The sequence below is a fragment of the Tauraco erythrolophus genome, chromosome 9 (genome assembly GCF_009769465.1).
Source record: "Tauraco erythrolophus isolate bTauEry1 chromosome 9, bTauEry1.pri, whole genome shotgun sequence".
NCBI lineage: Eukaryota > Metazoa > Chordata > Aves > Musophagiformes > Musophagidae > Tauraco > Tauraco erythrolophus.
In genome coordinates this window covers 3361356-3376327 of record NC_141473.1, presented here as the reverse complement: position 1 = coordinate 3376327, position 14972 = coordinate 3361356, and the positions used below count along the sequence as shown (strand labels likewise).

The 14972-nt window shown below is 41.1% G+C and overlaps 1 protein-coding gene across 1 annotated transcript in view; it reads left to right on the top strand.

Annotated features, from left to right (window-relative positions):
• Positions 1-14738: 14738 nt before the first annotated feature.
• DOCK1 (dedicator of cytokinesis 1) overlaps positions 14739-14972 on the top strand; it is a 316175-nt gene continuing 315941 nt past the window's right edge. Inside the window, exon 1 of the mRNA XM_086616514.1 lies at positions 14739-14796. Within this exon, the coding sequence (XP_086472640.1) occupies positions 14751-14796 (46 nt within the window). The 5' untranslated portion in view covers positions 14739-14750. The remainder of the gene's footprint in view (positions 14797-14972) is intronic.

The window sequence follows — 14972 nt, the reverse complement described above, 5'->3', positions numbered from 1 at the left end:
AACTTGAGAAGATATACAGAGCTCTATCAGAATGAACAGGCAGAGGAAAAATAAAGAATTCTTCCTATATTTTGTTTTTTTTCCCAAGTAGAATGAAAAAAAATCAGGAAATGCTTACAGTATTTCTTCTGTTAATGACAAAATCATCATCAAAGCAAACAGTAACACACTGGATAAACTATGGAGCTTTTTATTTCACAGTATTTTTGGCCCATTTAAATAGAATCTTGTAAGTGTATGTTCTATTTTTACCAGATTAAAAACTGATTTCAACAAGGACTGCTAGAAAACTGCTTTCATAGTCCCAACGTTAAGCCCTTTTACTTTCTTTATTTTATGACTACGATTCTACCATTCACATTTTATATTCTCCCTCTGAGACCACCATACATGAAATAGGATTAAACACTGAATTTTAGGAAGTCTATCTGCTCTGCTTAAATAGAGACTTCTCCAGGCTGTACGTTAATGTAACATAACATCTCAGTGCAGTATTTAATCATCGAAAGGCAAGAGAGAGCGCTTTCAGAGAGATGTAAAATCTTATTTTTAGCAAATTAGGAAAGTGTCCACTTTTCAGGGTCATTACTCATAAGTGTGACAGTACATTGCTCAGCGCTGGTGCCTACTTGATCTAGAAATAAAAATGAAGAATACTAGATCATTAGAGGTCCTCATGCTATTTGATTATTGAATACTGTGGTAGTTAATTTTTAAAAAGCACTATGGATGGCAATATTTATCTACGTTAGTCAGCTCAGGCCTCATCTCTGGGGTTTACCAGCCCAGGTGGCCTCAATCATGGGCAGGTGGAGCTGGTTTACACTCATGGCAATCAGGAAAAACTTAAAGCACCTCCCCAAACTCAATGCTTTTCCATCAACCTGTGATTACTAGATTGAAATATGCTAATTGAATCGATTGAAATATCCTGGCCAAATGCTTTCCTTTCATTTATAAAACATTCTCATCTAAAAGGCTTCTTTTTCCCAGTTTAATGCTGGTAGAAAGATTTTCCTACAGGAGAAAGATATCTTTTATAACATGAAAAAGTTGCTACTGCTTTCTAAAGTTTGATCAACTTGATTGTGTGTGTTGATGGATGCAATTTGCATCATAGAGGTGGACTCAAGTCTTCTTTAAGATCTCAAATGTAAATCCCTGCACTACAGAAGGGGTGAATGACAGAGCTGGAGTTTGCAGGTAGGACAAAAAAAATGTAGGAAAACACCCCAAAATGGCATGTGCCACTGTTTGTAACCTTACTAGTAGGTAAAACAAAGCTGGGGTGGGTAACAAAACTGCCAAAATTTTAAGAATCACATACATCTCTAATGGCTGGTAGGGTAGCTCTGCTGGGTGCAGTTGTATAGGCTAACTTTATGCAATAGAAAATGATGAGCTGACTTATACTACCTATTTGACCTATTCTGAACATATTTTTAAATGAGATGAGTTATTCTCCCTTCACTGATAGCTGAGGGAGACTAGATAAAAATATAGATTAAATATTTGCCATTTGAACTATTTTAGGTGATGACATATATCCTATCCAATCTATTCTGACAGAAATGGTGAGAATGGTCCTAGCCCTTCCTCTCAAATCAAAGTTGCTGTCATAAATGCCAGTAAATTCCCCTTAAAGACCACATTTAGCCCTTGTAGCAGAATCTGGGGTCCAGAACCCACACCCCATCCCACCTTGGATGCAGTATTTTTTTAATACATTATAAGTGATGGAGCATGTAGACAAATGTTCTCAGCTTTCTGTATTACTCAACAGAACACTGTGATGCTGTAGCCTGAGCAGTAAGATGTAGTTCTGGCTTTGCTTTCATCTATTTATATATTCTAGAGAGCTGACCTGTTGTGTTTTTTTTATATCCCATCTTCCTTATCAAAATGACACTGTATTTCCAGAGGCCAGCTCACAACCTCTGCACCTCCGTAATCATTTTCACTAGTGCAAAAGAGTATAAAGAGAAAAGTGGGACCACAACCCCAAATCGCAGTCCTTGGCGCTCTCTTTGCAGGGATACAACTAAACACAGAAGGTGAAATGGTGAAATAAGCCAATTATCATCATCATCATCATCATCCAGCCTGTTGCTTCCTTGCTTATATTTTACTCAGGTTCACCCTTCACTGTGAAGGCAACAGCTAAGCTGACACGTAGCAACTTCACTTTTATTCTTGTCTAGACTTACAGCTCTTATAGCCAGAAAATTTTCTTCTCCGCTGTGATTCCTAGCATCCAGTCAGCAGTGCTATGCTTGGGCAGAAAACTCCGTGGTCTGTAAGTTACTGCTGCCCTGTCATGAGCAAATATGATGGTTTAATTAGTACTTTCATGGGTGAGCCATGGGGAAACGGCTTCAAGAGGTGACAACCTTGCACAGGAGGAGATGTTGGGCAATGAAGTCTGCCTGCAATGCTGTAAATCAGAGAAATAATTCTGCTGAATTGGTACAGCTAGATGGATGTAAAATAGGTATGTACGTGATCAGAGACAAGTTCTAGGTGTCTGCTGCCCACCAATGCCTTCAGCTAGAGAAGGGAGCAACGCTTGCAAGAATTAAGGAAAAAATATTAGCTCACTTCTGGAATCCTCGTTTCTGCCTGGTACACAACCCAGTCAGTAATTAAATTGTTTCTGCAATGTATCACTGGAAACCTCCTTCCACATGGTGTAGTGAAACCCTCACAAAGTCCTGCATGGGACCAGAATTTCACTCTCATGTTTATCATTACTCCTTAGTACATTCTTCAGCCAATTACTTGTTCTTGTAATTGCATTTCTATGTAATTCACTTTGATTCATTTGTCAAATACAATTTTGAGACACGCCATGTCAAATGCTTTAGTAAATTCTAGATGCTGAAATGTACTTCCTTCCCTTCCTCCACTAATTTAGAATTTAATTAAAAAAGTAATCATTTTTGCTTGGCATGATTTGCTCTTTACATAGCCATGTAAGTGATACTTTTTTTAAAATTAAATACAACTGCGAACCTTACATAACCTCAAATATGTTCTCTGAGAAAGCACGACATTTCAGTCAACAGTATTTGCCTTGAGAGTAAAAATACTTTATATCCTAAAAGACCCTCAGTGTTATTCCTACTTTTGTGCTTTCCTGGTGCATTTCTATCACACAGCTCATTTTTGAAGCTGAGGAGCAAAATGGCACATTGTTATTACGTAGGTTTTCTATAGTTTTAGGTTTTTCCTCTGTATGGTCCAAATATAGACAGATCTATATAGAGTGAGATCAGACTATTTTTTTATCATGAGGGAATGTCTGTTTTATTAAATTAAATATGACATGCTGGTTGCATAAATCTCTCCCAAGCAGAACATCTTTATACATAAATCTTCATCTCATAGAATTTTCAATTACTAGTGAGTATAGTTTAAGTGTTAGTACCTGAAGAGTTGTCTGGTCTACAGTCTGTAGAGTCTATATAGGTGTCTAGTTAAGGAGAAGGATGTGTACCATTAGGAGATGATTTATCCCATCCTGACACATCTGAGATAAATGGGATGAGTGCTTTCTGCAGCTACTTTCTTTCTCCACTGGCCACGAGGTATCCTAGATGACTAGCTTCATCCAGGCTCTAACTCCTTACAAGTAGAGAAGTTCTACCCAAAATTCTTGCCTAATAAAAATAAAAAAAATGATACCAATAATCCGGATTGCTCTTTGAAAGCTGCCAAACATGAAGACAACACTGAGTACCACAATGCCTTTTGCTTGTCTGACAGCATCTGCTGAAAATGGAAGAATTATAAAGGTGAATTTGACTCACTTTGTATCTGTGTAATACATTAATTTTTCCAGGACCAAACTTTAACACTTTTTTTGTGTGTGTGTGTCCTGAAATTTAAGCATTAGCAAACAATTTTTCACTGAAGAAATCTTTTGTGTAGTATCTCCAGCTTCTGTCAAAATAACTTGCAGTAAACACTAAAAGTGATCTCAAAAATCCAAAGAATGGAAAAATACTTGTCAGTTGTGAGAACTCCTGTATCTTCATAATGCAGAAGAACAGAATCAATATCGTGTAGCAACGGAAAGTCTAGCAAATCATTTCATACATACCAGTTCATATTTACTTATAATTATAATTCACAGGAGCACATTCCTGCAATCAAGAGACAGGGATGCACAGCATGAAAAAAACATTTAGCACAGAGCAGACTGCATGAGTAATTGCCTGTCAGAGTGGCTTATTAAAGGGAAACCACAATTCTACAAGACAATTCTTGTATCTGCTTGTTTAATCTAAAGACAGATAGCTATATAAATACAAAGAGTTCAAGAAAAAATATTTCTTACTCTGAAGTTGAATTAAAAGTTCAGTTTTTAAAGCATCAAAAGAAGCATCAAAGTGTGACAATTTTGATACGTGCACAAGCACAGACCTTTCTAAATGGGAAAGTTCATCCTCTGCATTTTAAGGTAGCGGTGGTGGGATGAAGGGGACGGCAGTGTGGCTATGGAAACCACGCTCCCTTATGTGAGCAAAGGTACCTGGTGATGTAATCTGTCCTATGCCCTTGAAAACGTAAGAGCAGATGTACCTGCTGCTTGAGTGCAACCGAGGAAGCCATTCCGGAGCACACGGCTGCCTTCCAGGTGGAATCACCAGCAGGTACTTACTGGGATGACTGAAGACTCGCAGAACAACATTTTCCCTTTAAATGCTCTACTGGGTTTGGTGACCTCCAACAGGCACCTCGTGCCCTGATTCACCCCCTCGTTTGGTGCAGACCTCCTCAGCATCACCACGTGTGTGCAGCCTTTGCAGCAGGCAGGGCAGGTGCTCCACACCATGCTGGGAGGGACTGACAGCAGAAGGACATGGAGCTGCTGGAGCAAGTCCAGAGGAGGCCATGGAGATGATCTGAGGGCTGGAGCACCTCTGCTATAGAGACAGGCTGAGAGATGGGGTCGTTCAGCCTGGAGAAGAGAAGGCTCCAGGGAGACCTTGCAGCAGCCTTCCAGTACCTAAAGGGGATACAAGAAAGCTGGAGAGGGACTTTGGACAAGGGTGTGTAGTGACAGGACACGGGGCAAAGGCTTTAAACTGAAAGAGGGGAGATTTAGATTAGATCTAAGGAAGAAATTCTTCCCTCTGAGGGTGGTGAGGTACTGGAACAGGTTGCCCAGAGAAGTTGTACATGCCCCATCCCTGGAAGTGTTCAAAGCCGGGTTGGATGGGGCTTCAAGAAACCTGGTGTAGTGGAGGGTGTCCCTGCCCATGGCAGGAAGGTTGAAACTAGATGATCTTTAAGGTTCCTTCCAACCCAACCCATTCTAGGATTCTGTGACTCCAGACATCCGGTGTGTCTGCGGAGGTAGGAAGCTTGGTTTCCTGGAAGAACTAATTCTGCTTTATTCATCTAATTAAGGGGTTTCACTTCCTCCTCGCTGTCTGAGGCAGAGGTTCCTCAACATCAGGGAGGGTGAAGCCTAAGGAGAATTAAATTTAAAACAAAGTAACGGCAGGGCAAAGAGCGTAAGGAAAATGCCATCAAAAAACACCCAACCACACAAACTAAAAGAAAAGGTGTCGCAGATGAACCTGTCGCCTTTGGTGGTAGCTCAGTTTCATAGCTCTATTTCAGGTTTTTAAAAGCATCTTAGCATTCTTTTTATGCCTTTGGGGTGATTCAAAGGAACACACCCTCAAAGTGGAAGAAAATACTACTTCATTATTAGAGTGCATTCAAAAATAAATGAAAACATAATATTACAGGCCTTAGGAACAGCCCCTCCAGCATCGTTCACCCCAGTAACATTTTGTCAGACTTGGTTTAATGTTTGTCATTGAGAGATCTGAAGCCTGTTCGCTTGAGAGCCAGTCAAGAGCTAAAGCCCATCAAAACCAACATGAGTTGTTCCATTGATTTCTTTGAGGTCCCTTCCAACCCAAACCATTGTATGATTCTATGATTTCAGAGACCTGGGACCAAGGTCAGGGTCGAGAGAACAAAGGCAGCAGCTTTAAAAACGCTGCACAAAAATGTCTTACCCTTCCTTCCAACGACCTGCTGGGACTTCAAGCCTTGTCATGGTCTCTGCCTGGATGCTGAGACCATCACAGCGGTGCTGGGTTTGATAATGGTCATAATTTGGATTTTCCACTGTGCAATGCACTGAGTCATTTTATATATAGTAACTCGCCATAAAAATCATCAGATGGAAACATCTCACAGTCATTGAAAGGAAGCTTTGCTCCTTCCCAAGTAATACACTTGATAATGTTTCACTTGAAAAAAAACCTTAATAACTTTTTTTATAACAATCCGAGAGAACTTATAGCTAACGGTTCTTTCTGAGAACATTCAGACTCCAGGAATATATAGCTTGGTTTAGAAAAATTATTATCAGTTCTGAATATTATAAAGCTGACATAGTTTCCAGAAAAGGTTGTAAACAAATTATTGGGACTTTCTGTTCCAGGAAATACATTAAAAACAATCAAAGTAAAAAAATTACCTTGGCCAGCAAGAAAACTGTCTAGACAAAGCTTTCATTATATGATTTAACAATCCCCTGCAAATGCTGCTTAAAGATAAAATTGGATTCCTGTCCAGAATATTAATACTTTTATTGCAGTTTATGGAAATATATGTTTTATAGATATGTGTATATATTCATATACAGATAGATGAACATTCAAAATGGTCTGGAAAATGGTTTGTTTTATCTGCATTTCTCTCTCTACCAAATGAGTAAATCCTTGATTGCCAGGCAGAGGCTTCTGACGAGGAGGAAGGTTTCCACATTTTCAGAGAAGAACTTCTGTATTTCCATTTCAACCACTGTCACCGCACGCTTGTGAGTAGTTACTATGGGTGACAAAACCAACTTATGACGACAGAGTGAGGAACAGTGCTCACAACTTTCTCTTTCCAAACAGTTTGCAAGTCAAAGTCTCAGAGCAGGCTCAGGAATACAGAAACCAGCTTTATTGTGTTTGACTCATCTCAGTGCAGGATCCTCACGAAAATGAAAAAAAAAAAAAAAAGACATTTTTCCAGCATGACAGGAGAGACTTTTGAGATGTTTTTCTAAGTCAGACAAAAGGAAGGCACTGAGAATGAGATCAGCCCTTCTCTTTTTTCCCAGGCGTAGCAATGCACCGTTTAATGCCTGGTAGCCAACTGCAGAGTAATTGCAGAACAGCTCCACGCTCCATGGGGAAAACTGAGCCTGCCTCTTACTGAGACCCACGCAAAACCTCGGCAGTGGCTGTCGTGGCTTTTCCAGGGTCTTACACATTCAGAATGAAAACACAGCTCCTTTCAGGAAGGAATATTTATTCCTAAATAAATTTCAAAATTCTCCCAGTGCACCTGGTCACAAACTATTTTCTATTTATCAGCTAACATCTGCTGTTAATAGCCAAAAGAGGAGTACAGTGGGATTACTAAAAATTTGTGTGGTGATATAGATGAGAAAAAAAATGGAGATTAAAGTAGCGTGAGCTAGTAACCACGTGGGGTTTATTTGGATAGAGGTGCTTAAAAAACGCTTCATTTTTAAACTTTCTGACTGTGCCAACAAAAAAAGAAAAAAAAAAAACCTTGGAAAGAAAGGCTAGCATTTATAGCAGATCAAAAGCAAGTGGCTGGCTTCTTGGCTCGCTCGGTGTTCCCAGATGAATAAATAATATCTCATGTTGGAGAAGCTGTTTTGATCAACGGAAAGGTTTTTTTCCAAAGGGAACTGGACCTGTCATGCCAACGCAACTGGAAAGCGTGGAGTTACCACCCCATCACCTACGGGGAGAGCAGCTGAGCCGCAGACTCTCTCCGAAGCCGGGAGAAGCGGCAGAAGCAGTTATTCCGTGGTACATCTGAGAAAGCCTTCCAAAGGCTCCTTACAAACCTGCCACCTTTACAAACCCAGCAGGAGAGCCTGCCAGTCCGTCTGGGGAGAAACACGTTTAGAAACCTGCTTTTGGAGGCACGCCAGCAGAGAGAGAGAGAGATAATGGGTACCACTTGGCCCTGGCCCACGACTCTCAGTGCCGCGCAATTCCCCGCGCGCTCGGCAGCGGCTGCTGTCGCGGGTTTGCCGCCTGCTTCCCATCAAGCCGTTGTCAAAAGTGGTGTCAGCTTCTTACGCTATATGCAGTCTCCTGGGCATCCTCCCACCCCTTTCCGACTTGTTCTTGTAAAGGCTCAAATGGCTGCACAATCTAGATAAGAAGTGGAAGGGATGTTTTTATTTTTTTCCTTAAAAATTAACACTTTTTTTTTTATTTCTGTGATTCCAGCTTAGTTCCTTCTTCCCGCAAAATCGTTTTCATCGTTGCTTCAAATACTTCGTATTTCAGTAACTGGTTTCTCAAACCTTGAAACAGGTGCCAGTATATCGTATTCTTTCATTGTCAGTTCTGTCATCTCATCCTTCATCAAAGGATGAGAGGGAACACTGTCTGCAGACTGAGGAAACCATAAAATCCAACCCTGCCCTGGCTAATGTGTCACTTTTTTTGTGCCCTGACACTAATGTGTCAGGAAAACCACATAATCAAGAGGTGACAGAAGCGGTCTGATATTCTGAGTTTCCCAAGTTTTGAATGCCTGTCACATTTTAAAAAGCTGGCCTTAGCTCAGCTGCCTCCCACTTGTAAATGGAGATAAGGACACCTTTCTGTCTCACAAGAAAGCTAATATTTGTTCAGTGCTTTCAAAATCTTAAGTGCTACATGACTGCTAAGCTTTATTAACAGGAATAACATATGTTTTCATCTCAAGCTTGTGCTCTTCTATCTGATCATTATCTAATAAATAATAAATAATGATTTCACCAGAATATAGTCTCAGAAAATAGCCTTCTCATTCTTCTGGGAAAATGGTCCTAATTTTTATTATGAGATTTGAACATAATGTGTCAGATTTAAAATCACACATCTGTTGGCGTTTATAAAGTGAAACTGGTCTCCGAAAATGATTCTTCCTTAACTTGTTACATACAGTTTTTTGTTTTGCCGGTTATCTTGGAGTATGTGAATGGAGTTCATAATCTTGTTTGGAGTACAAATATCAAATATATGAAAAATGTACCAGTAAACACTAAACAAAAAAAAACCAAACACATAAAACATTATACTGTTTGTTATTTAAAGCTATTGCAGAGGATCAGGTTGCCACTAAACGACAGTAAACTATATACTAGCACGTATTTTGGAGTCACTTGTCCTACCCTTTCCCTTAAATGCTTTGGGCTTGACTGTGAAATCTGTAATGATGCTTCTGAGCACCTACTCATGGGTGTGAGTCTGTTGCTATTAAATAAGGATTAAAGTTCAGCTCTTCTAAGGAATTGATGAAAAATTAAGTTGTGTGCGCTTCGGAGTTTATAACGTAACACTAACGTGAGTGAGTGTATCATCTTGCTCGTGTTGCCAAGTATTTCAGTTGGAAATAAAAAAGTATAGCTAGATTGGGTGAAATTTTGGGCTGCAGTGAAGTTGGATAAACCTGAAATGGCTAACACTATTTCCTAGGTACTTCAGCTGCCTCAGTCCCGCAGGAATAAACATCCTCCCTGAGAAGGGTGACAGTAGGTAAATAGGCTGCTTCACCCTTCATGACCCTGCAGAGAAAGTTCTCATTAGCAAGGCAACCTTTCCATCCCAAGTTAACTCGTTATTTGCCAATGTCCAAGATAGATACACACTGTCAACCAAATAAACACACCACTTAAGGTGATGCCTACGATGGTTTTGACAGAACAAGAGGTACTATTCGTGTAAAAGGTACTTGTGCAGAGACTGACCCATCATAAAATCTCATTGCACTTTTTCTCTGAAGAATGTAAAATCTTACACTGTGGCATGAGCAAAAACCAGATTTTCCCCTTTTGTAGAAATGAAGCCACTTACATTTATCGTAGCACTGTAAAACATGGGTAATTTTTTTTTATTCCAGAGCAGAAGATGAAATACCAGGATATAAACTAAGCTGTATCTATGACAATCATATCCCTCCTAAAACACATCACTTTGGAAACCCTTATCTATTTATAAAGAGTAACTAGGCGATGTTCACACGTTTGCATTTAAACATCAAACCCACTGAAGATGTCTTGTTCATTAGATCACTTTCATATAGTACAGTAAGAACAGTCTGAAGTATTTCCAAAGGAACATAACTTAAGAAACAATCATTTTCACTACATACAACTAAGCCCTACTTTTTAGGCTAAAACATCAACGGTTTAATAAAAAATATTACTTAATAAAGGAATATCTTTATCTCCTTTCTGAACTTAAAACAAATTAATTGGCCTTTATATTCCTAATAGTCCCATAAGCTGTAAGTATAAAAATTCAAATGCAAGAAGGTAGTAAATGCTGATTAAGAGTCAGTAGAATGGAAAGTGAGGAGCTCTCTTTAACCCATCTGAGAGATACTGCATCAGTGCAATGAATGCAATATATGTCACAGTAGCTACATAAATTCAACTGCTGCCTTTCAATACTTCTGCTGGCAACTGAAGTCCTGCATCTGGCACACTGGTTATCACAAATGTCAACCTACTAGAAGAAAAGCTTAAGACACACCCATATATAATCAAAACGCTTCTATAAAAGTAAAAGGAGGATTAAAGATAACTGAGCGTACTTCAAAAACACATGGGCAAAGCCTGGAAGAGCACAAAACTTCCCTCTAGCTGTTGTCAAACTTCAGCCCAGGTTTATAAATGCCACACCGTGGCCAATAAAGCCAACAGGAATGTCAAAGGAAATTAAGTTTCGGATTCTTAATTCTCCCTAAAAAACCATCCATGTTCGTCTGCAAGAGACCTCTAAGGTAATCCCACATATATCAGGTACATGTAAGACCAAGGCTGAAGTCACTTTAGTAGCACAAACTCATAAACTTAATTTTATTTTCATTTTGATTAAGAGCAATACATTGTCAAAAAAGAGTATTTTTTAGAAGTGTCTTTCCATCAGGTATAAAAATCTCTTACTTTGTGTATACTCAAACATGGAACGTGGGTACCCATTCATCACAGAAATGATCCAGAGCATAGAGGTCATTCACCCTAAATGAAAACTGTATAGTAAAAATAGATGACGAGTGTCTGGAACGGAGGCAATAGCATTTCCAACAGAGTGTCTTTAATAGAAACAGAAAAGCAAAACAGTTATTTATTATATGATTTTATAAGTCCTCCACATCATCTCCTGGGAGGAATATTTCCGAGACAAATTTGCGTTGGGTGTGTAGAATAACTACTTGTATGTTTTGACTGAAAATGTTTTATTTACCTACAAAGCCTGACAATGAAAAAAAATTATTACAAAAACTGTGATATTTAACTGAGATAGAACAAACATTCCTCTTGTGTAGTCATATGCACCAAGTATAAAATATAACTTGATTGCATCTGTACATTTATAGAGTATCTCTTATTTATTGCAAATATATTTCATGCAGGGTAACAGTTCTGTTTCCATTCACCCTCTTCAGAAGATCCTCCTAATCTCTCTGACAAGAATTTCAAATATCATCCACAGCCAAATACTGCACTCGGATTTCCTGGAGTTAATGTTATGAAAAGGAATGATTCTTTGCTCCAAGAGAAGTGCCTCCAATTCAATGTGATGCATTAAAAAACAAGGTGAGGATCCAAAGAGTTGACATAATGATATGATAAAACTTTCAGATTTTATGGAAGAAGCATTTTTCAGTTTCCTCTTCATAAATGAAGAACACGTATCCACAGTGTGAAGAAACATAGTACGCCTAAGTATGTAAAATATGTCAGCTTGAAGATTTCACAGTTTAATGAAAAACATTTTTCAGGAGGATACTTTATATTATGTTTGCCAGAGAAAAATAAAAATCTTCTATTTTCTCAATATTACAGTCCTATCCCATTACCATTTTTTTCCTAGCTGCAGAAAACCAGCACTGGCATATTTATGCATTGTGAATTACAAGTATTTTTTTACTGGCTATCAAAATTTTAATGGCATTAGCTCTATTTGTAACATATTTTCATTAAAATGAAAATGAGAAAAGTAATATAATGAATATAGACCCTCATTGGTATCAGTGAGGCTTTATGTTGGTCATGCGATTACTCGTGTTGTTTCTGTTACGGATCATGATCAGACAACAGGACAAACCTCTTTTCCACTGACATCAAAATAAATTTTGTTATTGTAATACAGAACATGGATTTCCTATGTAGAAGCTGGAAGTAGTTCTTTAGCTTTCACTTTACTGACTCTGGTACTTCCTGCCTTAGGAGGGTGCTTAATCTTTGGTATATATAACTCCTATTTAGTGCAGATATACATCTAAACTGAGACTAAGGACTGCCAAGTGCCAATCGAAATGAGAATTTAATTTAACCCTTAATTAAACACCTGAAGAAAGGTTGCCAGTCGTACGCTTCTCATGAAGGGAAACGTGCTCTTTCAGCCTCCCTCCAAATAGAAACAAATACCACCGTTTGAGCTTCAGATTTAAACCTCGTGGCCTGGAAAGACACAATATAGCAAAACCTCACTTTATTAGCTAATTACAACTATCTGCAGGTTTAAATGGACGTCAGAGTGCTGCTTTGTATCCCCTGTTCACGCTCCGTACCTGCAAAGCTACCACGGCGTTCATGGAAGTCATTGCTGGTTGTAAGTAATTTCAATGAAAAGTCAATCAGGTTCCCTGATTCACAGATTATTACAGTAATAGTCTTAAAAATCTCTAAACCATCTAATGCCTGAGCAGCTTTGCCTGTTCTGCAACACGTATTTAGCAGCATCACAAAAATAATGCATCAGTTGCGCAGAACCGCAAAATACTCATCATTAGAAATAAATACTATTACTGCACTGCTTTTCCATTTCATTTCTCCTTTCCCTCGCGTGGAAAACCAAGGATGATGATAGCAACAGGGCAAGTACGTCCAATACTTCAGTTAATTCACTTTGATTTATCTTACAAAAATCAACCTGTTAAATCAAAGAGCTCACTTGTAAGCTGTCTTTGGTAAGACTCTCATCATTTACCCATTAATGCAGGATAAAGATGATGAGCCATGAAGCTGACTTGGAAAACCTTTTGATCTTCTCACTCCCGGGCATAATGCATTAAAGGTGCACTAGTTCGCTCTGTCACAATGGCCTCTGGATTCTGCAGGACAGGAACAACGAAATTCAGTTTAGCTGGAATGTGTAGGTGGTGACCTGGGAAACAAACCTCATGGATGGGAAAAGGGAAGGCACAAATCTCAAGGATAGGAAGAGGGAAGGCACAAACCTCAAGGATGGGAAAAGGGAAGGCACATGGAAAGAGGAGTAGACTCCTTCAGGTGTTTGAGATGAATACTTGGTCTCAAAACCTGACAATATGGCCCCCCCAGCATTCCTAACAACACGAGGAAACAAGAGGAGAGAAAAGATTCAACCCTGACCTCAAAAAAGGACCTATTTTCATTCTCAAATTTGTGGTATGAGGCTCCTCCTTTGGTGGAGGACTGATCTTAAAAACTGATAGTCAGTCAGACATTTCACCTCTCCTTATTTCTCTTAAGTGTTTCTTTCTGCTGACTTTTACACAGTTTATTTTCTTTTTGCTAAAGACTATTTTTAAGTTTGTTTGTTTGGTTGTTTTTTTTTAATCATGGTACTGGATCTCTTCAAGAGTGCAGAGGAGGGAATCAGGAAGCTCATTTCCTTTGCAATCACATATTCCCCACTCTCATTAGCCAGGAAGTGTTAAGTTTGAACTGGCTTCTTGATTTAGATTTAGAGACCAGAAGGTTTCTAATCTTTATGGCCAGGGAAAGATTTACTTGGACTGATGAGCCATTACCCGAAGGCAGAGAGCCCTGCTGGTATCAAACATTAGCAAAAGCAGGTTGCCCCAAGAAGCTGTGGCTGCCCCATCCCTGGAAGTGTTCAAGGCCAGGCTGGATGGGGCTTTGGGCAACCTGGTGTAGTGGAGGGTGTCCCTGACCATGGCAGGGGGGTTGGAATTAGATGGTCTTTGAGGTCCCTTCCAACCCAAACCATTCCATGCTTCTATGATTCTAAAAGCCTTAGTTTAGTGCTGCATCTCCGGGAAGGAAACAGAAAACCTCGGGGACCAGGTGGTTGGAGTAACCAGAGCAAAACCTAAAGACCAACCAAGAAACTGGTTGATTTCTCAGGAGCAGACTGGGATCCCACCGCTGGAGCCGCCTGGCAGTGCGGCGATGCAGAAAGTCACGTTGCGTTTGGATAAAGCTGGTTTTGCGAAGGTGAAGAAACTTTCCGGCAGAGCGAGGCCAGCTGCACCTGGAGCATAATTAGAGAATTCGGGATGCACCGCCCCATCCCGCTTTCCTTTGTGCGGGAGCGCGCCGGGACCCGGCCCGGGTTTCCAGCCGGCAGCGCCGGCTGCGAGCGGCAGGGCGAGGGGGTCGTCTGAGACTCCGGCCCCATCCCTCGCCGGGCTCCCGGGGACCGGGTGGGCTCTGCAGCGGGGAGCCCGCGCTCCCCCCCGCCACCGGCACTCCGCCGCCGGGCGCGTCCCGCCGCGCCGCGCTCCGCGCCTCCCCCGCGGCGGGGCGGCCGACCGGCCGGGGCGCCAGGCCGCTGGCTCCGCCCGCACCACATGACTCCGCCGTCGGTAAAACTTTTTCCCGTCCCGCGGTTGGAAAATGGCGGCGTAGGAGCGGGGTTCTCGCATCCCCGCCCGCTCCGGCCGCCCCCGCGGCCCCCAGCGCCATGACCCGCTGGGTTCCCACCAAAAGGGAGGAAAAATACGGCGTAGGTGAGGACTCTCCCGGCCCCGCTCCCGCCTGTTGCGCTGCGGGAACCCGCGGCCTCCCCCCCTTCTCCCTCGGCTTCCCCGCAGCCGGTCTGCGGCGGCGTCCGGCTCCGAGCGGCCGCTGCCCGCGGCGGGCTGGGGCCGCGCGTCCCCGGGCAGCAGCGCCCGCCGCCGGCGCG